The sequence below is a fragment of the Perkinsus marinus genome (genome assembly GCF_000006405.1).
Source record: "Perkinsus marinus ATCC 50983 genomic scaffold scf_1104296943930, whole genome shotgun sequence".
NCBI classification, from domain to species: Eukaryota; Perkinsozoa; order Perkinsida; family Perkinsidae; genus Perkinsus; species Perkinsus marinus.
This window is the reverse complement of record NW_003211646.1, coordinates 877-22,716: the sequence shown is the minus strand read 5'-3', so window position 1 is coordinate 22,716 and position 21,840 is coordinate 877. Positions and strand designations below refer to the sequence as shown.

Below are 21,840 nucleotides of genomic sequence, written 5' to 3'. Positions count from 1 at the left end.
GTGGAGGCAACTGCTCGAGGGCACTTGGGTAGAGTGTGGGCTGCCTGGACTCGACAGTGTTTGCTCGAGGAGGTAGGGAGGGGGCCACCGAAGCCTAGCAGGCTGGATGTGTCAGATGAAGAGGGTCACCCAGGACCTCGCACGGAAGCATGCCCAGAAGGAGCAGGGCCTTCGCCAGGTTATCGAACAGCTCCGTCGAGCATCTACAGGGCGGCAAGGGCCTGTTGGAATCTCTGAGGAGACTGCCTATCGAGACCGACCACCGTCCATGAGAGCGACACCTATTCGCAGTCCAGTGAGGTGAGGAGACGGTGGTGCACCTACTCGGTGGTCATGTTCTGGCGCAGGCCCTCTACTGGCAAGCAGCCGGATCCGAACACAAGTGGACAGCAGCCTCAAGGACAGTCTGGAGGCATTGTGGAGCTGTGAGTATCTCCAATAGTAGGAGGTTATGTGTACACCCAGTCTGTAGGTACGAAGGGCCGGTCTTCGTACCAGCATCGCCTCGTCGAGGGCCTGCAGTGGTGACACGACCATCGCCTAGTATGGTGGACGCCAGCCGGGTACCCTGGGCGGATCGACTGGACAATACCATGGCCAGAAGCGGCAACCATGCTGTGGAACGAGTACTGCCTCAGCAACAACCCTCTGTACAAGGCCATAGGAGCGATGTGGCGATGGGAAGCCTGGCTCGACCAGCCGCAACTACAGCCCCACAGGGAGGGGTGCGGCCCTATTACAATGAGGTACTGGTGCGGAAAGTGCTCGAGAAGGGGGCAACGGTACGAGGTCGACTAGGTGCTGAGGGCCTCCAACAGAAGCTGGTGAGAAGGAGATCGCTGCACTATACACGGCATGGCTCTCTCATCTCAGGATGCGCTGAAGCGGCTGGAAGAGGCAGTTTTTCACCAAGCCCAAGCTCGTCGGCAGTCTACCTCCTTAAAACCTACATGAGCACCCTTGCCAGCTTTCACGTTATAGTCGCTTAATATTGTGGTTGGTTGGGATGCAGCAGGGAGGACACGCCACTAGTGTCACGTACATCTCGGTGACTGCGGACCCCCGGGATCCATTGCTATTGAGCACGATTATATCCGTGATAGAGGCACTATACGGTGGATGATAAAGCAGGAGGGCTTCCTGGGAGGTAGCTGGTATTGGCGAACGCGGTGAGGCACCGATCCACCACCGCCGAGGGGCGTAAGTCATGCAGTTGACGGATCAACAATAGCTGTTCTGTCGAGGTTAGGAATTTTATTCTTAATTGATCGTAGTTTTGTTTTAGTATTAGCCCTCAGGGGGGAGGGATAATATGGGTGGTATTGGTTCGGTTAAATATGGGCAAAAAGGCAGCTGGAAAGAAGAAAGGGAAGAAGGGCAAAGGGCCTAGCAAGAAATCATGGGCTCCCACGAGTAGGTCATGCGCCACAGTAGGATAGGTAGGACCTTGCTCAGCTGCACAGCGAGCGGTCGTGAGGGAAGCTGCGGAGGTTCGAGTGAGGCAACTAGTCATCGCTGCGCCGGTTCAAGGGGGAGACGACGATGATGGTGATGGTCTGAGTAGGGCGCTGACCACCGAGGTGGAGGAGTTGTGCCGAGATCACGACATTTCGGTGAACTTGCGGACCGAGGCCTTGCGACGGTGGACCCTCCTACAGGTATGATGACTCTATCAACTTTTGGGTAGGGCGTACCGCTTTGATCTTCTTGGCATCCCTTGGAGTAGCCCTCAGAGATGCTGCCTCATCAGCGATAGTTGGTAACTTACCATCGAGAACACTTCATAGTGGTAGAAGCCGACGATTTAGTAGACCACCATGCTCTTTCACCCTGAAGTCACCCCTACCCGACCAACGCTCGATCTTAGAATCCTGTGAAATGGGCCCGTAGGTTGCGGTCCGCAATGGCAACTTACCTTTGGTGAAGCTGATGATGGAGCACTTGGGAGGCGATGCGTCTCTGAAGGACGATGGTAGTAGCGGCGATGTGAAGAGAGGTCAAGCGATGATGTTATCAGGGACAAGTCCATTGGGGGGCCAACCGGAGAAGGTGCTGCCCAAGGCCAAGGCAAAGGGGAAGGCAAAGGCAAAGGCGAAGGAGACGGCTAAGAAAGGGAAGGATGATGGAAAGAAGGGGAAAGGGGATGCGAAAAAGGCCAGTGAGGATGGGTGAAGGTCCAGAAGTGTACTTATCAGCAGATGTGAGCGCCAAGGCCCAAGAGAGGGAGGAGCTTATAAGGTTGCTGTACCGGCCACCACCCCCTGCTGCCTCGGGAGGCAACTGTCTCCATATAGCCGTCCAATACAACCACATTGAGGTGGCGGCTCCTGGGGCCGTGCCCTTCCTCCTTAACTGTTGTGGTGTTATAGGTGTTGAAATACTTGGTGAAGAAGGCCATTGAGTCGGGCTACCGCGAGGTCCTCAATGACAAGACTACAGCTGGTCGTAGACAGACCCCACTGGTCATGGCATCAGCCCTAGGCAGGTGGGGATATGTTCCCTCTATTGAGTCGTGGTACCACTCCTACTTCAGAGTAGCTGCAGTGAAGGTCCTGGTGGATGGTCAGGGAGACCGTGCCGATGCAATAAGCGCTGCCGATGCATTGGGGCGATCAGCAGCCTGGTAGGGTCGGCTTCCTCCTCCTCCTCTTCGTCGGCGTCGGCCGCAACTAAGTCGAATTCGTATTGTAACTTATAGGTATTCAGTGGCGATGGGGTGGAAGGGCATGCTGAGTAAGGCCGGCGGGTCTGGGGTCGTTGAAGGCAATACAAGGGTCATCTCAGCCCATCTCACTGAGCACTCGAAGCCCCAAGCGCTCTTGTCCGACCAGGCCCTCACGGACGGCAACAGCCTGCATGCTCTCCGTTGGGCGGCTCAGGATGACCATGTTGATGCAGTGGGTCGCACTGGTCGTTATGGGGGGTCTTCTGAGAAGCCAACCTCGTAGGTTCGAGATGTTGAGCGCCTTTCGGGCGATAAGCGTCCCCAGCAAAGTACTGCCATTGGGGAGATGGCGATACGGTAAGGGCTGGTGTTGCTGGGACTTACGTTGGTCACTTCCTCGATAGGATGGGAGCTGTGGACCTCCTTCGACCAATAGACATCCCTAAGGACCTCACGCTTCTCATGTGCTGTTGTAACTTGATTCATAATGCCGTACATTGTGAGTGGGAGCGGTTGACGCCCCTGAGCATCGGGGTTTGTGGTAGCTGAACACCGACGGGAGCTGCTATCATTGCTTGCTCATATCGTCACTAAGGATGGCGAGGTGGTCTCCCGAAGCACTCCAGAGAAGCAGCAGACGGCCCTTCATTTCCTGTGCGGGGTAGAGCTACCATCCAGGGAGGTACATTGGGGATGCTGGCAGGAGCTGATCATGGAGTATGTCAGAAACCACAGGCTGAGGTCTTAGATGAGGTCAACGAGGGGGAGGAAGACAGGGAGGAGAAAGCCCCAGTATCGCCGATAGTAACTCTACCACGTCTCCAAGGGGTGAGGAGGGGCACCACCATCGGGCTGGTTGGAGTGCACACTCAGGCCTTCGCCTATGCGGCATATATGGTGCGATATAGGCAGCTCATTGAGGCTGTAGACCTGTATGATGGGCACCCGGGAGGATGGTGTCCTCCGCCCTCTACTTCAGATTAGTGGATGCCAAGGCCGACGTCCACGTACGTGACCAGTACGGATATACTCCATTATTCTACTACCAGCAACAGTATCAGTTGCTGCAGCACAGGTTGGAACACCTTGACCATGGTGAGTGTAACAGAGTTCCCTTTCCACCCAGCCACCCTACATCAGACCTCCACAGCATCCTGTCTGTCAAGCTAGGGGCCAAGGCCCCTCAAGTACCAGTAATACCCGTTATCAGCGAGGAGGAGCCCTCCGAGGCCTACGGCACCCACAGTGCGAGGGCTGCAGGGTCCTCCCAACAGCCCTATACAGCTGCAAGGCAAGGCAGCATGGCCAGGATAATCTACTGATTTTCATAACTCCTCAGTGTGACATCGTACCCAATCTCGTCTTCAAGAGGCGCCCCTAGCAGTAATGTGTGCTCTCTATGAACCCCACTCCTGGTATCCTGGTAGGTACTCGGCCGAGCACGCCTGGCTACAACGCGGGAATGAAGAAGCCATCCATGGTGTGAAATCCATATCCATGCTATGCCTTGTTGTTTTTGCAATACTGTTCGTTGTGTGAATAGCAGGGGAGGTAGCTCCCAAGGGAAGTACAAATACCTCAATGTCGTCGCCATAGCCTTATAATACTTCATTCGAGAGAACGTAGTGATCGGAATTTGGCTTAGAGAACTCAAGCATGTCACTATTCGATTATGCTCCACTCGAGATTGATACTGAATATCCCTCCTGCCATCAGCAACAGAGGCTAATGGACTGCCCGAGTACTATCTCGAAAGAGGTACTCGTCGTTGCCGAGGCCCCACATATCATGTAAACGAGCCCTCGAACAGTACGACGTTTCTGGTTCAACCGTGCCCCAACTTGGCCATGCAAATGCTCAAGTTGGTGACCATTGGAGAAAGGGTGTCCGTCCAGTAGCGCGGGCAGTTGCTGGGTATAGGAATCTACAGAGTTAATATCCACACCGTTGTCACAGTTAAACCGCTCCACTCGAAGACTAGGGGGGGCATAATCAGCGTCGTGGTCAAGCAGGAGTTGCATCACCTCACAGCCCCTGAGGCAGTCCATCGATATCAGGCGGTCTGTCTTTGGATGGACCTTTTCTGAACGGCTGAGTAGAATAGCAAGGGAGTATTCCACCAATGCTAAATGTGAACCGTTGTCGGCTGATGCAGTAGGACCCTTCAGAAGCGCCACTGTTTTTCACTGACGACACTATGAACACAACGAGTTGGCATAGGACAACACACATGAACATGGCAAAATGATGCTGATGATAATGCCGCGACCACGATGTCAGGCAATCTCGTAGATTCTGTCAAGCCTCCTCGGACCCACCTCGAATAAGCGCGTAAACAACATAACCACCATACATAACAATTAAAGAGGCGCCCATTTGTTTATTCAATACCCACCTGTTTAGTATTACAGTGGCTAGGAATAGGAACAGGACCAATGCCAAGATTAATATGTACTGTGGTAGAGTGTCTCTCGCGTTGGGGAAGAGTACATGCTTTCCCATTGCTAACTTCAACGTCCACGGTACACCCAAGCCAAGCATGATATCAAACACGTTAGACCCGACCGCATTAGACACAGCCATATCGCCTTCCCCTTGCCTAGCTACTGCTATCGAGCCTAGTGCATCGGGCACACTAGTGCCAGCAGCCAAAAAGACAAGGCCCATGACCAAAGACGGTAGGTTGAGAAGGCAACCCATCCTGTTGCATGCATCGACCATGAGGTATGTCAGGGCTCCTATCCACAATATAGACAGGCCAAAGAGGATCCAGTAATGAGAAGGGTCAGGCATTGTGTATTCCCAAAATATCAATAGAGGGTCTCGGGCCCATCTCCTCCAACCCTTGAGTTCATCTACGTGATCATCTACCTTCGTCAATGCGATAACGCCCTGAGCCGGCCCTAAAGGGACGATGGGCGATGGTGACCCTCGGACACCTTCCGCCGGGTCCTGACTGGGCACACCGTGCGAATGGTGGTAGATCTCCACAGTACGGCTTTTAACTCGGAATTTGTTGACACCGAATTGATACGATACTCGTCTGGAAGGAGGATGGTAGACCGAATCGCGATGTGAGTGCCGTCTCGAGCTGGGTACACTAGATACCGAGGTACGGTTACGTCGGTGGTCACAGCCCTCTTCCATCTGATTGGGCAACTGACCAAGTGGTATGGAATCTAGTCCACCAGTACCACCATCAAACGGTACAGGACTTTCCACGAGGGAAATGTCGTTGGATTTGTCATCGTTGTTGGTGCCATTTTCACCGCAGTCGACAGCAGCCGTGACCTCTGCTATTTCTTGGGCAGCCTGCCCACCCAACTTGGCTGCAATGACCCCATTGAACTTCATGAACACGCAGTAGGCCACATATGAGCCTATAAGGAGTAGAGCCTCCCAAAGGACCACTTCCTCATCCAGTAGTGCAAGGGACATCTCTAGTATGGCCACAACGTAGAAGATGGTGTCCCGTGTTAGCGGATACCAGTTTAGTTCTAAGGACTGCCCGGCAAAGAGGCAAGTTGCACCAATGATTACGAGGATGTTGAAGATCGCCGAGCCTATGATCGTACCCACGCCACCTTCGTTCACAATGAGGAAAGTGGCCACCACTGAAGTGAAGAGCTCGGGCGCTGACGAGCCCGCAGCCATGAAGGTCGCCCCGGCCACGTCCGGTGAGAGATTGAGGGCCACCGAGATGGCCTCCAAGGCGATGACGAAGTAGTCGTCACACATCGAGCCCAGGGCTTTGAATGTGTACAAAAGGAGTAAAATGGAAACGATTAGGTCGAGAGGAGCAGCTATGATGGACGTGCCCGGGGAGTCCGTATCGCATACCATAACACCGCTACAGGAACAGTCACCAAATATCATGCCCAGTACAGAGGCCTCATCCTCGACCCCACTGAGCCGCCGGACCAACACCTCTGAAGAAGTGGAAGGGTCGGAGATGGACTGTTGGGCTAAGACGAATGGTGCTCCCACCAGGACTATGGTCCCGGGGAGAGCTAGCGTGTATCTAAAGAGCAGAGTATTTGATGGTAGGCTGATGGTCACTTACAGGATCATAACACGGTGATGCTATTGCAGAAAGGGGAGCAATACCAGTAAGGAACCCTGAGGACGATGACGAGCTTACGTAAAGTAGGCGACCCCACCCCGAGACTGCTGGCCCCTACACTGACGCTTGCAGCTACGACTGCCCAGTGGGCTAAAGCTTTACTATGCGATCAGCCAAAATAAGTGTGGCCCTACCGCTGGCATCGTACCAACATTCGAAGACTAGTGTAAAGGCCTATCGTGCCCTATGCTATATCGGCGCAGGAACGCACTCGCAAGATTTTGGTACAGCGCGGATGAGGTCTCTGAGGGAGACTGCAGAGCCTGACCACTCTATGGAGCCCCAATAGCGAGTCTGCCGATACGTTCTAACTGTGAAGCTGGCGTGAACCAAGGGAAAGACGAAGGTGATGCGACTCGAGCATTGAGGAAATGCAAGAGAGTATAAGCAGTCCAAGATCAACTCTATACCGCTCCTCGATTGAGAGATCCCAAACTCGCCATCATAGACACCGTGGATGGGGGGAGTGTTGCTTTCGAGAGTCTTATTATAAGACTCTCATACCGTTAACGATAATGCAAACGGCTCTGGATTTCACGCCATTTTTAAAACTGGCGCAAAGTCCGTCTGGAGCGGGCGTTCGTCCTCAAGGTAGAGTCCTTCGAACTTGCATAGATAGGAGTCTGGTAACGCCTGGGTCTCTACTGAACCTACGTGTGAGGGTCGGTGGCCTCATGTGCTGTTGTGTTGTCGCTCCAATGAGATTCTCCCTCACTTCTCCTCCGTAGTCGCCTAATGATGTTGACGCCGAGTTAACAAGAGCCTGACCCGTGGCTCTTACTACCGCTCTCGAGGCATGATGATTGGTCTAGGAGTGAAGTGTGGCTGCAGAGGGGCCTGCTGTGAGCTTGTTGTTGATGGGCTATGGATCCTCCTACTACCTCATTATGGTCATCATCACTCTTGCCAATCCTCAGTGCTTTGGCGATAAAGGACTTGGAGGAACACAGTGGGAATTGAGTTCTACAGAGGGGATATCGGAAGGGGCAGGGCTGTGCAAAAGAGACGAGTAGGGTACCAGATGGGCCCAGCAAAGACCGTATGCAGGGCCACCAGGATGAGCCTGCATAAGCAACCACGTGGCTGGGACGCCTTCTGTTAATCACTCTGCCGTCATCAAACCACCTTGGGGCGAGGCGCTGCAGGCTTCATGGAGGAGAGTCGACTCCACCGATGGCCCAACATCGCCCAGTTATGGGATCCCTAGCAGGCTTACCTCGCTGTCCTCACTGGGGTCCACTTGTTCCTCCGGGGCCTCATCGGATATGGTAGTAGTTCGGGTAAGTCACTCAGGAGGAGCCCTTGAGCTCAGTCTTCTTGGTAGTGCTCTTCTCCTCTGATTCTTTCGCGGTAGTCCACGCCTTGCTTGAGTAGTGCAAAGTCTACGTCCTCTCATAGGCAACTCGAAGTATTAGCATGCATTAGGTTAGCACGAGGAGTAGGGCCGCAGGGTCGAAGGTGCTCCTGTGGCAGAGGGGCCCGAGGGTCTTCCGCTGTGGTACTCATGGTGGTGGTCGTAGGTTCCATCAGGAACGATCCCTGTACGGGGCGGCTGGGGCTAGAGACCACCTTGTTACCTTCGGGGGGAGGGGTAGACGCTGTACCACCTAACAGTGTCCGAGGGCCGCCTGTAGTGAGTGGTACAGATGCTCTGAGCATGTTGGGAGGGAGCCGACGATGTGCACATTTGGGATGTGACGGAGGAGTGGTAGACCTGACGGAGTATTGCATGTGGCATGGAGGTGGTTGAATGCAGCCGGCATGGTAATTGGATGCGCAAGACTCGGGCCTCTCGGAACGTACGGGTTTCTGTCGCTGATACCGCTGAGTCGCTGCCAACATCCTCGGTAGTCTCGTCGGAGCCTGTCGTTGGTCAGGATTTGGCCGAGGCTCGACCAACGCACTTTTAGATTTGACTGGGAATTCTTCACCAGCGGCGGGCAGGAGTGGATTACATTATTTTTGGTGTTTGCAGTATGATCATGTTCCACCCTAGAGATGTTGTGTTGATGGGTTCAATGGTCCAAATGGTCCTCAGGGGTAATACTATGACGCATATGGCCATCGATGCTGACTCTGAGCAATGGTGCCAAGATCTAGCTTTCTCAGCAACAGCAGTGGTAGTGGCCACTGAGCAGGCTAAGGAAGTGGTGTGGCAAGCCCACAGGATGACCATACCGCGTAGTTATCATCGCCGCCACTGGGGACTCCTCTGGTTTGGACCTGTGTTGGAAAATATGGTCAACTTCATGTGTCGGTGACAATATGAAAATTCTGAGGAAATTCTTAGTACACTTTTAGCCCAAGTCGTGTGTAAACTCCTACAGTATAGCTTTGGAAACTCCTGAACTCAGCTGAGGAACGCGAACATCGATTCCAACACTGGTTCGGACTGTCTCCGTTTCAGAGCTTCTGCAGCCTTTCGGAGGGTACTATACCCCAATGACGGTGCAGGTCCGCACAGGTGGTAGATCAAGGCAAGTTGAGGTAAACTGCTCAGAAGGCCTGGTCGCTAGTGTAGTGCAGGGATTCCGAATACGCTTTCTGGCCACAGAGGATGCCACGCAAGTGCCGGAGTCTGTAGCACAGGACCAGTCCTCGAAGGCCTTTGCAGCCTGTGTACCACAAGGAGGTGCCGTGCGCGTCTTCCTATTCCAGCTGAGATGTGCTCCTGTTGTTGCTAGATCAGACCTTGGGTGGTACCTCCCCACCGTGGTTCGATGCCTGGCTGTCCTCTGAGGTTGCATCACTGGCCTTCAGTGACCATGAGTGAGTACCTTACCTCTGGAGTATCGTCCTCCACCTCTGTGTAGGTGCATATCACAGCCGTTGGCGACGGTATTGGTAGCCTCCACTAGCGCCTTGGAGCCCACTATGGACGATGAGGGTGTAGTGGACCCCATAGAGGCCTTCGAGCAGCTCATGCATGAAGCTAATATGCCTCCTTTAGCTAGACGCGGGGTCCTCGATCCTGATGCTGCCCGGATGAAGGTGATAAGGGAGGCGGGGCGGTGGGGTTGGACATGCCGTGGTGGTGGTCCCAGGTGCTTGTCCACGACCCTTCCAGGGCGCCCCCAGGCCTTGATCTAGATGCCTTGCTCAATCGCATGCAGAGCAACTACTCACCTAAGAGCTGCTTCATCCTGGTCGTTGGGGAAGGGCAGGACCCTATTCCCGACATACAGGCCCTGTTCCGGTAGGTCGTGGTTTATGCCATTGCCGGACCGCAGACCCATTGTCAGGCGAGGCCCTATCACCCCGGCCCTTGACGAACGCGCTGCAGCAGGCGTCCAGTGGAGTGAAATTGATGACCTCCAACGTTTGGGTATGTCCAGCACTATTACTCTGAGAGAGTAGTGGCTTATTGACAGGTACCGCTATAGTCACGGAGTGTGCGGTCCCTTGGGCTGAGAGGAAGCTCGCCGAGTTGGACGACAACATATCGCAGAAACGGAAGGGTTTCCGTAATGCCTTCAGCCGTTTTCTAAGGAAGCCGAACCTCCCTGGTACAGAGGTCATCAGTGGTCCCATTGGCAGTAGTCAGAGTAAGGCTTTTGGGGTCCTCCGATGGGTATGGGTGATTCACATCAGATGTCCAAGGCCGATCGACGGCTGAGGGCTATACCCTCTCCAGCCTGGAGTGGCAGATCCGGTTGGCTGGGGACCTCGCCTTCCACCTCCGGGACTACACCCAGGCCTTGTCCTACTACCGCCAGGTACCTACCCTCTCTGTGTTGGTATGTAGACTGGGTTCAGGTCACCCCGGACTTCAAGCAAGACCACCAATGGGCGGTGGCCGCTGGGGCTTATGAGATGGCGGCGGTAGCTGCATGGCTAGCACACATCTCTACTGGAGGGGAGGTGGTCGCCGTTTCGGAGATGAGCCGCTACATGGACAACGCGGTAGAGCTGTATCAGAAGGCCGGACCACGCTTCTATCGGCAAGCGATGCGGTTGGTCACTGTCGTGGTGTGTGGCGTAGTAGGTCTTTGGTTTGTTAGGTCTGCGATAATACAGTCGGCAATCCTGAGGGGGAGGACTGATAGTCCACAGAAGCTCCTCAAGACCAACGGGGATATCCCTGATGCTGGCCTCAGGTGTGCTCTTCTACTGGAGAGGGCCGCCAGGCTACAGAGGGACGCTGGTCAGGTAGGCCCCAGCAGCTGGGGCGACCTCGTTCGAGTCTGTCTTGGTAAGGTCCGTAAGATGTGTTTCCACTTGGTCCTAGCCGGACATACCTTCAACAAGGCGGGCTACAAGCAGTGGGCTCTAGCGTAGGATAGCGAGAGAAGTTGTGCTTGTTGTGGTATGCCTCCTTCTATAGATGTTATAAGGCTGTGGTGCCTGAATACGCCGGCAAGGGATGGACGCATATTACTGACCATCTCCTCTTCACTATGGCTAAGCAGACCTTTGCCCTTGGTCACACAACAAGGAGCATCGCCTACTTCACGGACCTCTTCAACTCTATTACCCTCCAGAAGGATGTCCGCTCAACGATATCGGTCGGGAAGCAGCACAACTACCTCAAGGGCTTCCTATATGTGCTTCGAAGTCGGTATGGGAAGGAGTTGGGAGACGTGCCGGTGGATGATCGAGTTGCTGTCATCCTTCCGAAGGTAGGCCCTGATGGCAGCAACAAAGCCTGACAAGTGTTGGAATATATGTTCGCTTTATTCGACTGAGATCAGGAGCTCCTTCACTGCCTGTAGGAGCTTATATAATAACTAGGGTAGAAGTGTACAGAAACCAACAAGACCTTGACAAAATTTCCTCAAAATTCCCATATTTCCGCCTACACATGTAGCTGACCATGCGCATCTTTTCCCCTACTGAGTCGGACGGTACCCTGAGTGTGTTCAGGTCTCTGTTGATGGGGTTAGTACCACAGTGGGGGACTCTGTTCATAGGGCAGGGTCCGGGCAGATGGATGCTGGGGTGGGCCGTTGCGACCCTATGGGGTTCACCAATCGTCCTATAGAGACAGAGGTGGAGAGCTGGGGGTCTATATGTGGTCTTAGTATGGGCACGGACAGGGCACCTGCTGACGATTCTGGAGTGGTCTTGGTCGGCCAACGAGTGTGTGCCACATTGGTGGTAACGAACCCACTGCAAATTCCCATTGAAGTTACCGACCTCCGACTGGACTTTGAAGACCCTTTTTTGGTGGACTGCTCGGTGGCTGATCCCATCCGTTTGGAAGGGGATCAGATGGTGACTGTGGCGATGAATGTAACTCCTAAAGCGACAGGGAAGATAGTAGTAACAGGAGCCCAGTGGGTCCTAGACCACACGGCCCCTTGCTGCTGGACATGTCCTAAGGACCAACGAGTGTCCGTCACTGCAGTAGATAGTATGCCTCTTATAAGAGCCAGCACCCCTGGTGTGCAGGGTGAGCTGTTGGTCGGCGAACTGAAACACCCGATCATCACGGTAGCCAACGTGGGAACGGAGACCATCACCAAACTTGAGTGGTTCTATTCACACCAGGACAAGGCCATAGCCATCAGTTCTCAAGGGAAGGAGGCATCCGCCCAACCCCTGGCTGTAGGAGCCACAGTAGAAGTCCCTTTTACCATCCGTGGTCACCATGTTGGCCACCATAGAGTCCGCCTAGCCGCCCGTGGTATCGGCGTTAGTGGCAGGATCACCTGGACTTGCCTTGAAAGAGATGTCTTTGTTCATCCTGGAGTACAATTGAAGCTGGCTGGTGTGGGTTCCCCTAAGGCTGGACCTCGGCGGGCAGTATTGGTTCCAATGCGCTGCCTTGTAACGAATTTTTCTCCAACTCATACGATAGTGCTCGACCAGAGTGGGCCTATTGACGTGTACCCGTCCTCTGCCCTTGGAGCATTGCAGGTTGACGAGGCCTTGCCCATACCAGCAGGAGAGGAAAGGCTCGGCCCTGGTAAGAGTCTCCAGTTGATCTACTGGGTTACTAGTGGTGGTGCGTACTCCTCTATGGTTTCTGAAGGTGGGGATTTCCTACTCAACGAGGCCAAGACAGCACAACACCTATCGGCCAATAGGAAGACCAAAACGCTAGGTGACCTTGGTTTACCGGTTCCATCTGTCAAGAAGGATGCCTCCAAGGTCTCTGAACATTACCATATTGTCCTCAACTGGAAATTGGATGGTCCAGATGATGGTCGCGTTGGGCAGTCCTTCTGCCCTCATGTAAGCCTACTGCATCCGGGTCGTCCTATCGTTGTAGCGGAGAGTGGACGGTCACCAAGAAGGACCCCATTGGATAGCAATACTCTCAAGACCCTGACTGGCTTCGTGTAATCATTTGTTATTTTTCAGCAAAGTTGTGTATTGTTTCCCATCTGATGTACGTAATTGCGTTTATATCACCGATGAATCACCTTTCATTGGGAAGTGAAACGCTAGATTAGGTGAGATTTCGATTTATTCTAGAAGTCAACATCATGGAAACTGCCTATCGGGGTGGGAGTTCTCTGTGAGAGAATCTTCATTTCGCCACTGGGGAGATAATGGTTTTGTATAGGCATGGACCATGATTTACTACATATTGTGTAGATTTTTATTCAATAACAACAGGGTCACACAAGTACATGTCGGCCTAAATACATGGCCACTCTGTATAAAGCGCACTACCTCCGATCAATCGACCAGTAATCGAGGTCAACTTGCTGGGCCGCTTTACTCGGCGAGGATCCCCGACGTGTGTAGAAGGACAGATACGTTGTGTCAACGCAATACTTAGCGCTACCAGTGGTGCTTCAAAGTTCATTCGAGATGTTGGGCTACATCCCACCTTCGCCTCAATTATTTGTTATTCATCTCTTCATCCTCCTGCCCACCGTGGTGATACGGTGTGGAACCTCACGTTACTTGTGAGGCTGGCCCCATCACATCGGCCGAGGACTTCATGTGTATAGCGTTGTCCTCCGGTCCACGACTCAACGCGGGGGAGGAAGGGAGCCGGGTAAGAGGTTTAAATACCTCAATAATAGATTGCAACTTCAATTTTCAGCGCGCCCAAATCGCATAAAATAAGGTGTACTCCTCAACACAACGATCACAGAGAGAGAATGAAGATGCAGAAATCTCATACAGAAAGCAAAAGATGGATAGAAGATTTTCAGATCAATATAGCAAGATACTCGAAATCGGACATTGTTGGAGTATTGGTCTTCACCTTAAAGTCGTCATAACTACTGATAAATGGACATTAATTCCGAATCAGAAAACAGCCCCAGTCGGCCCTAGTGAGACACATATTAATCTCCTGATGGTACACCTCAGCGCCGTAATCAACGAGTAGAGCGACCAAATGATTGTTGAGTGCGAAGAACTCGAATGCTTGTGTCTACTGTAGCGTACCGCTGAGAGCTGCGGTCCGATCATAGGATGAGGCTCAAGATCATCACGACTCGCAAAACCTCCAACCTGTCCATACCAAGAGAGGACTACCGAGTACGAGATTACACATTGCAATGAGGGAGAACAACGACCCTACATCCTTTATCACTACACTATTCTCGTACGATTCAATAGTCAGTTGTACGGTAGTCTCCTGAGGGAAATCGTCCCACGAACATGACTAGCGCGGAGCCTTTCCCGTTCATTCGTAACCAACATCGATGATTCCTGTACTCAGCAACTCACAATCTCGCGAACAAACAGGGCGAGAGACTCCCTCGACTCCCCGAACTCGTGACATAAGATGGAAAACGGAGTCATCATGCGGCATGAAGAGAACTTCGAGCATCCTAGTTGATAACGATGCGTTTCAGAGTATCATCAACCCTTTCATCGATATCTCGGATAACACCACGTATGGTCTTCTTGTCAGGGTACCAACGTAGAGCTTGTCTCTCAGCGTTGCCAAGCATGTCCAAGATATGGTCTCGAGCTTCCCTTTGGATGAGAATCGGGGTAGACCAGTGGAGCGCGAAGGAATACGGACAGGATATGATGAGGAAACAGATGTTCATATAATTAACGCCAAACCGACGACAAGCCGGTAGCACTTACTATGTCATTGACACAAGTCAACATGAGGTGATGAAGGAAGCCGCGTAAATATGTAACGATTACAGGACTACTAGGCCAGTAGACGATGATCCACCTTAGTCATCATCACCAACGTGATTATCATCATCACTGTCCACACTGATGTGAGCACTACGCCTTTAAAGCTTACAGCATCATAAACATCAATGAATAACTGTGAAGACGCTGTACTATCATCGCTGATACTGTTGACGAGATGTGATAACTGAGTCGCCCACACATTATCATGTACAGTACAAACAGTATGAGACATTCATCTAGCCGTTGTCTTCTCACTGATCTCCAGTTAGTAGACGATACCACCAACCAGATACAAACGGTATGATAATGACTAAAATGGGTCTCAGAACATGAAGATTCAAGTCACGATGTCATTGACGTTGCCAGAGAGACTACTAAAAGCCTCTAAGGGTTCGGCTGTTGTACATAACAATAATAGTCCACATTCGATAGTTACAAACCGTCGATAGGAACTCATCAGAGGATAACAGTAGCAGCGACATAGTTCATGGAACATTACCATAGCATTGATAGTAGCAACAGTAATGGTGATGACCGATGCTGTTAGCTACACATATTACAGAGAAATTCAAGAGAGAACAACGCGCAGACTTAACGTTGATCTCACGAGAATTAATAAGAGTAGAGTCGAGGAAAAATGCCAACACAGTGAGGACGATGACCATCATCCGTATGATGATAACAGCAAATAAGAACTACTCATTGGCGTCGTAGCAAGTCGTAACGATAATTACCAATAGAATAATACCAATAGATGCAATTATGACTAACAACATATCCCAAAATTGCAGTGGAATAACACACTAGTGATATCATCCTAGCGATTGCCACCGAGGATGATATATAGTAATGATAACCACAGAGCCGATAGTGAGAGCTGATACTGATGATAGTCATAACGCAAGTCTAGAGGCGTGTTACTCCAATGACGACTGACTTGCTATTATCGTTTACGTTGAAGGAGCAGCTTAGAGGAAGTCAGCAACATCCATGGGCATCTCATCGACCTGGGTGTTGTAATGACGTTCTATCTCGCGAAGTTGCTTGATATCATCAGGGACGACAAAGTTGATGGCAACACCCTTACGACCGAAACGACCACCACGACCAATACGATGGAGGTAGTTCTCGATCGAAGCCGGGATATCATAGTTGATGACCAAAGACACTTGTTGTACGTCAATACCACGGGCCAAGAGATCAGTTGAGATCAACACACGAGAGCTGCCAGAACGGAACTCCCGCATGATCAAATCACGCTCCTCTTGAGTGAGGTCAGCATGCATGCAGGAGACGGTGTGATCGGCCTCGTGCATCTTCTCGGCGAGGTAGTCGACCTTTCTCCTGGTGTTGCAGTAGATGATAGCCTGAGTGATGGTGAGGGTCTCATACAAATCCTTGAGGGTATCGAACTTGTACTCCTCAGAATCAATAGCGATGTAGAACTGACGGATACCTGAGGAAAAGCGTACGACAAGGACAGTTGAGGGAGAAAGCTCTCACCTTCCAAGGTCAGCTCATCAGTCTTGACGAGGATTCGGACGGGATCACGCATGAATTTGGTAGTCAGCTGAATGATATCATCAGGAAGGGTAGCCGAGAACAATGCGACCTACAGAGAGGATTATACAGTCGTTAGGAGGAGTAGGAAGGGCCCACCTGGACGTTGCTGGGCAAGAGACGGAAGACGTCGTAGATCTGATCCTTGAACCCTCGAGAGAGCATCTCATCGGCCTCATCGAGAACGAAGATCTTGAGGTCATCCAACCTAAAGTAAAAGATATCCAGCAAGACTGAGATGTGGTCATATGTTATTGATACCTGAGATGCCTCTTATTGGCCATATCGAAGACACGGCCAGGAGTGCCAACCACGACGTGCTGTCCCTCACGGAGCTTCTCAATATCCTCACGAACAGCAGTACCACCAATGCAAGCATGGCACTTGATGTCGAGGAAGTCAGCAAGGGACTTGGTGACCTGTTGGTGAGGCATAAAGACGTCACTATCCCTTTACTGTTCGCTCAGTAGTACCGAAGTGATCTGCTGAGCGAGCTCACGAGTAGGGGCTAGGATGAGGGCCTGGGTGGCTCTAAGCTTGGGGTCAACACGGGCGAGGCACCCAATGGTGAAAGCGCCGGTTTTACCAGTACCAGACTGGGCCTGGCCTATGGTGTCGCGACCGGCAATCAAAGGCTTGATGGCCCTCTGAAAGATGGACATAATTTCTATACCATAAATTATCCCCCTCCTGATGAAGTCCATTGTTCCACTCCCAATTCCTTAAGACTATCCTAGCCGCGAATTCCCGATGGCGTGGTACGAGTTTTGCGAATCCTCGACGGTAGCGAGAAAGAGCACGTCGGAATTTTCGGAAGGAATCCCCTATTCTCACCGATTGAATAGCCGAGGGCTTCTCGAAACCGTATGAGTAGATTCCTCGCAAAAGGTTCTCATCCAAGTCCAAGTCGTCGAAGGAATCGACGGGAGCATCGTCGTAGTTGCACTCGATAGTAGTTTGACTCATCGTCAGGGAATTTAGGGGTTAGTCTGCGGTGGAGGAGCACGGCTATGAACCGTGATTGCAAATCTCGCTACGCCCATCTAATCGATGTACTCGCCATTCCACACCGCCGGTTGAAGGTGCGCTGTATGTGAGGACGTGGATGAGCCCGATGCCCCCTACTAGGGTGTGCTGTATAGATCCTTATCTGATGGTCTCGCTTGTCGGGCAAACCTACTAATTGGAAAGAGTTAGATTAGGTTCTACTACAATGCCCGATGGGTATCATAGTCCCACTAATGCCATCAGAAAGAGAGTAATAACCAGAGCTGAGCTCGCTAGGCATACATCCAAGCACGATGCATGGTAATAGGCACATACGCTGGCTACTAGGGGGTTAGTCTTACAATGGGGTATGTCCTTGTCAGGATTTCTGTTCATGGTGTGGTATTAGATGTTAGCAAGTTCAAGGAGGAGCATCCTGGGGGAGAGAGCATCCTCATGCTCCATGTTGGTACTACGGGAGGCGTCTTCTACATGGAGGTGGTAGTGAATGCGGCTAGGTGCTGATTGCACTGAGGAATATGATGACGTCGATCATTCAGACGAGGCCCGTATGAAACTAGTTCGTGAAGTAGCCATAGGTAGCACTACTACCACGGCTACTTCTCTAGTGCTCTCTGAGGTGTTTTGGAAGGGAAAGAGGATACTCCTGGCATCCCATTGGAGACCAAACTCAGGGACTCTGCTGACAACGGTTGGAGCGCCACTCAGGCAGGCCCCTGCCATCGTGCGCATGTGACTTACCCCATGCCCTCCAGATCATCTTCGCAACAGCGACCGTCGCTGCTGTGGCGGTGGGTGTGTTCAACTTGATGAAGAAAGCATCGAAGTGATGGCTATCCCTTGGCACGCTCCTCAATGGAAGCATATTTAGTCGGTTTTTTCTCCCATTATTTTTCACCATGAGAAATTTTTCAGTACCAGTAGATCCGCGTCTCGTTTTCTATTCGTATCGCTTCTGAAGCTTTTTGAGAGCTCCTCATACAAAAGGTTAGTGTAAGCTAGACTCATCCGAGGGGACATCAACAGGTGGACGTCCTTCTATAAGGTGATTGGGTTCTACGTTTGCCACCTAAACTTGGAGGGTACTGGGGGCCTATGCACGACGTAGTGAAGGCGAATAGATGCAGGTGTGGCTACGTAATATATAAGTAATGAATCTTAAAGCTAGCATGTTGGATAGTAGCGTATCTTCTTGGCAATACTGCTGGGTAGGCGAGGATGATAGGCTATGGAAGGTCTTAGGGTGTGCATAGATAAGGTAGGTATATAGGAGCAAGTGGAAGGTAGTACTCATACCTTACGCACAATGAAGGAGGTCGAGTGGTGCCACGGTGCAGTCTGGTATCACCAGAGGCAGTGGCTGTCTATCTACTACTACTAAGGTGGCAGTGACGATGCCCTGGTGATATGGAATAATGAAGGGCCCTCAGGATACTGCTAGTCCTGATGAGCAGTTTCCATTCACGATGGGTTCTCTTCTCGGTAGAAAAGGGAGTGATAGAATCAGAGATGGTAGCTCTGTGACTACCGATATAGTCGTAATAGTGTGTCTCTGCTGTACTGCTATTATTCTTATAACGCCCCCTACGTCGACCTGTGCGGCACGGCCGATCTGCCTCGGAATCATACTGCCCACATCCCCCCGTGCCAATTTTCTTATGCCGACTCGAGCACTCGATAGTGATGGCTATACTTTTCATGTTACCACAGCCGCACTTCCCCCTTCTCTGGAAAATGGTAGCAATGTACCCGAAGTCGGTGGAGGTGAGGCGAACGTTGCTGTTGATGGAATGTGCTGTGTCGAGTTGAAACGATGATTTGGGGGAAGACTGTAGCTATAGTTGTTCCATTTTGTTCCATGCCTCCTGTGGAGCAGCCGCCGGCCCATGACCAACCATCGTCTACTGGGATAGGTCGTTTCGAGTCTTCCTCCTTCAAGAAGCGTCTTAGTGGTGGTTCATCATCGGCAGCCACGGTGCCTACTCCTACTACTCAATTGCCCGCAGTGGTGGACTCCTCTGAGCCCCTCCAGCGTGCAGTGGTCCCTCCTCCACGGCGCTATGAGCATCGATACACGGCGAGAGGGATTTTCATGGCGGTCCTTGTGTGTGTTGGAGGCATCATAGTGGCTTGGGTGATGATAACAGACGTATACCGCAACGTTGAGGTTACGCCAGCCATGCTCCTGGGGGTCGTCACCGCCTCGATAGTGTTCACCCAAGTGTTTCTCACCTCGCGAACAGCCTCTGAGGAACAAGCGTTCGAGGTCAGACGGGCCCCCTTGCAGGAGACCACTGCTACCATCCAACCACAACAGCCGCAAATGAAGCTCTTTGGAGCTCCTGCGGTCTCCTCTATGCCTGCTAACAGGGTAAGATGGCGAAAGTTTGTGGCGTGGTGAAGGTGAAAATCTTCGCTGTGCGCGTGTGTTCATTGGAGATGTATCTTTCATTGGTATGCTGTATCATCTCAGAGTGGCGATGATCTGAGGCAGACTCAGGCTGCGATAGCTTACCCGGATCCTAGAGCTACGCAGGACAACCCTCTGAGCCCACCTGGCCATCACTATGCTCGTGGGGCTCATGATTTGACCCCTCACCGGGTAGGGCTCTCTATGGGTACTTCCATTCCCTATCCTTCGTATCACAGATACCGAGTCCTTATGCTGTAGCCGACACTCCCTCGATGGCCTCTGTAAGTCGGGCGTCGTTGTCGTCAACCCCTTTGAACCGATCGGAGCCGGCCTGGGGTAGTGGCCGACCTGGTGCCTCCTTGGTGAGTATGGTAGAGCAGGGGCCTTCCTCAGTGGTCATCTTCAGTCCGTTGGTGGTGTGTCCGCAGCCGATGTGTTTGGGCATGAGGTGGTGTCAGCCTGGGCCAGGACGGTCGCCTCTGACGTTATTGATCGTCAAATCGTAGAGCCACTTATCCGTATGCTGGCGCTTAGTGACTCCCAGTTGAGCAACGCGGTCAAGTGAGTGCTTAGTTTATCACTGTTGTTCATGGTGGGCCCTTTAGGGTGGCGGGGCAAGGCTTCTTCCTGGCATGTGCGACGGTCAGTGATGGGGGAAGGACCATAACGAGGCCGCCAATGGTACGACCCTATGAGTTCCCATTCCCAATATGGTCTTCTTGTAGTCTTCCGCAAACACCTCCATGGGGGGAGAGCCCTCGGCCCTTCCTGGAGCTATATACCTCTCTGATCGGAATTTGCCTCACCCGCTCAGTAGTCTATCAGAGCTCAACGCGGCATGGAAGCACAGGTAGTAGATGTGATCTGGCCAATTTGTGGTATTCAAGTACAATAGGCTTGTGCTCGAACGCTACTTCCTGCTACCTCCCATTCAAGAGGCGGACTCGATATCAACCCCTTCAGGGTATGGTGGGGGACTCCTATACTCTAGTAGAGACTATGTGGTCTCGAGAGTCTGTGACTGGGCAACGTAGGTCGATGCAACCATGGGATCGTACTCATCTGGTGTGTGGTAGGCACGGCCTTCGGTCGGGGTATCAGTACGATCAGAAGGAGGTTCTTAATACAGTCTATGATGGTAGAGCATCTGGACATGCCCCCACTGCTGCTGTCGCTACTACTACTTGTGATACTGTCACTGACTCGAGGGTATTGGACCATGTACTATTACAGTAAGGCAGCTGTTGCTCTCTCTCTGGTATGATTGTATTCCAACTCAGTGCATTGGATTGTCATATGAACGCTGGTGGTAGTGCCGGCGCTCGTCCGTTCACTTCGACGTTTGTCCGGTCAGTAGATGTCAGAGACGGGGTGGAGTCACAGACGGCCCTCACGCAGGTATAGCGTTGGGTATTACTATTCCCTCTACTGCTGCTGCATCTCAGGCTGCTGGCCTAGTTCGCCCTCCCCGGTGGTCCACTGGTGGTCTGGGGCTTGGTCGTCGGGGAGCAGACTCCCCTGTGTGGATCCAGAGGTACTTGCATACCGCTCCACGGGCTAATCGTAGCATAGGGTGCTCTATCAGATGCTACGACACGTCAACGGGCATCATCACGTACAATGTGATGGATGCAACTCGAGTGGGCACGAGGGGCGTTGGCGGAGCGATGCAAAGGGATGGTGGATCCTCGAGAGCAGGAGAGCTGATGGTGTGCCAGAGGGGCAATACCAACATAGTGCAGGCCTTAGCAGTGTTCTTGTGGTCGTTGAAGAAGGTAGTGAGATCAGGACATTGTTATCGGCTTACTCTCGTGTCCTCATCATCAGGCGTCTCCGGACCACTTCAGTACCCTCCCGAATGCCTTCAAGAATGCTGTTGGAAATTTTCCACCGCCCAATCCACCACAGTCCTACAACAGTGGAGGATACCCTCCCCTACCACAGTACTTCTCGCGTCGCTCTATATGATGTTACCACTACTGCTACGTTTCCTACTCCTTGACTTGG

The 21,840-nt window shown here is 52.2% G+C and overlaps 6 protein-coding genes across 6 annotated transcripts; 4 read left to right on the top strand and 2 right to left on the bottom strand.

Moving 5' to 3' along the window:
- Positions 1-1,337: 1,337 nt before the first annotated feature.
- Positions 1,338-2,948, top strand: Pmar_PMAR018011 (hypothetical protein; the record flags this gene model as incomplete). Its single annotated transcript, XM_002780918.1, has 8 exons — positions 1,338-1,413; positions 1,456-1,658; positions 1,891-1,972; positions 2,018-2,158; positions 2,199-2,317; positions 2,370-2,485; positions 2,534-2,623; positions 2,699-2,948. 8 exons carry the CDS (start codon positions 1,338-1,340, stop codon positions 2,946-2,948), a joined length of 1,077 nt encoding a protein of 358 aa, XP_002780964.1.
- Positions 2,949-4,963: 2,015 nt separating this feature from the next.
- On the bottom strand, positions 4,964-6,508 carry Pmar_PMAR018010 (Sodium/potassium/calcium exchanger 4 precursor, putative; the record flags this gene model as incomplete). Its single annotated transcript, XM_002780917.1, has 1 exon — positions 4,964-6,508. The coding sequence occupies one exon, from the start codon at positions 6,506-6,508 to the stop codon at positions 4,964-4,966; it is 1,545 nt and encodes a 514-aa protein (XP_002780963.1).
- A 2,262-nt stretch (positions 6,509-8,770) lies between these two features.
- On the top strand, positions 8,771-13,080 carry Pmar_PMAR018009 (hypothetical protein; the record flags this gene model as incomplete). Its single annotated transcript, XM_002780916.1, has 14 exons — positions 8,771-8,969; positions 9,196-9,275; positions 9,315-9,420; positions 9,473-9,557; positions 9,602-9,779; positions 9,833-9,984; positions 10,031-10,113; positions 10,160-10,333; positions 10,380-10,504; positions 10,545-10,741; positions 10,790-10,937; positions 10,986-11,062; positions 11,113-11,407; positions 11,652-13,080. The coding sequence occupies 14 exons, from the start codon at positions 8,771-8,773 to the stop codon at positions 13,074-13,076; spliced, it is 3,324 nt and encodes a 1,107-aa protein (XP_002780962.1). The 3' UTR covers positions 13,077-13,080.
- Positions 13,081-15,813: 2,733 nt separating this feature from the next.
- Pmar_PMAR018008 (eukaryotic translation initiation factor 4A, putative) lies at positions 15,814-17,399 on the bottom strand. The gene is made up of 6 exons (XM_002780915.1): positions 17,247-17,399; positions 16,886-17,059; positions 16,674-16,831; positions 16,512-16,620; positions 16,356-16,464; positions 15,814-16,308 (listed from the first exon to the last, which is right to left on the bottom strand). Exons 1-6 carry the CDS (start codon positions 17,376-17,378, stop codon positions 15,821-15,823), a joined length of 1,170 nt encoding a protein of 389 aa, XP_002780961.1. The 5' UTR covers positions 17,379-17,399; the 3' UTR covers positions 15,814-15,820.
- Positions 17,400-17,625: 226 nt separating this feature from the next.
- Pmar_PMAR018007 (flavohemoprotein b5/b5r, putative) lies at positions 17,626-18,250 on the top strand (the record flags this gene model as incomplete). The annotated part of the gene is made up of 3 exons (XM_002780914.1): positions 17,626-17,720; positions 17,783-17,897; positions 18,176-18,250. The coding sequence occupies 3 exons, from the start codon at positions 17,626-17,628 to the stop codon at positions 18,248-18,250; spliced, it is 285 nt and encodes a 94-aa protein (XP_002780960.1).
- A 1,028-nt stretch (positions 18,251-19,278) lies between these two features.
- Positions 19,279-21,608, top strand: Pmar_PMAR018006 (hypothetical protein; the record flags this gene model as incomplete). Its single annotated transcript, XM_002780913.1, has 11 exons — positions 19,279-19,791; positions 19,894-20,022; positions 20,070-20,195; positions 20,240-20,394; positions 20,439-20,514; positions 20,559-20,683; positions 20,729-20,863; positions 20,910-21,065; positions 21,114-21,231; positions 21,279-21,367; positions 21,419-21,608. Coding segments are annotated over 11 exons (1,812 nt in total), but the record flags the coding sequence as incomplete, so codon positions are not given.
- Between the last annotated feature and the right edge of the window lie 232 nt (positions 21,609-21,840).

Bases quoted from the DNA above. Each gene is read 5' to 3' on its own strand.
- Pmar_PMAR018008 (XM_002780915.1), bottom strand. From the start codon at position 17,378: ATGAGTCAAACTACTATCGAGTGCAACTACGACGATGCTCCCGTCGAT. The intron at 16,832-16,885 runs GTACTACTGAGC...CCTCACCAACAG, and splicing joins TCGCTCAGCAGATCACTTCG to GTCACCAAGTCCCTTGCTGA. The intron at 16,309-16,355 runs GTGAGAGCTTTC...GCTTTTCCTCAG, and splicing joins TGATGAGCTGACCTTGGAAG to GTATCCGTCAGTTCTACATC.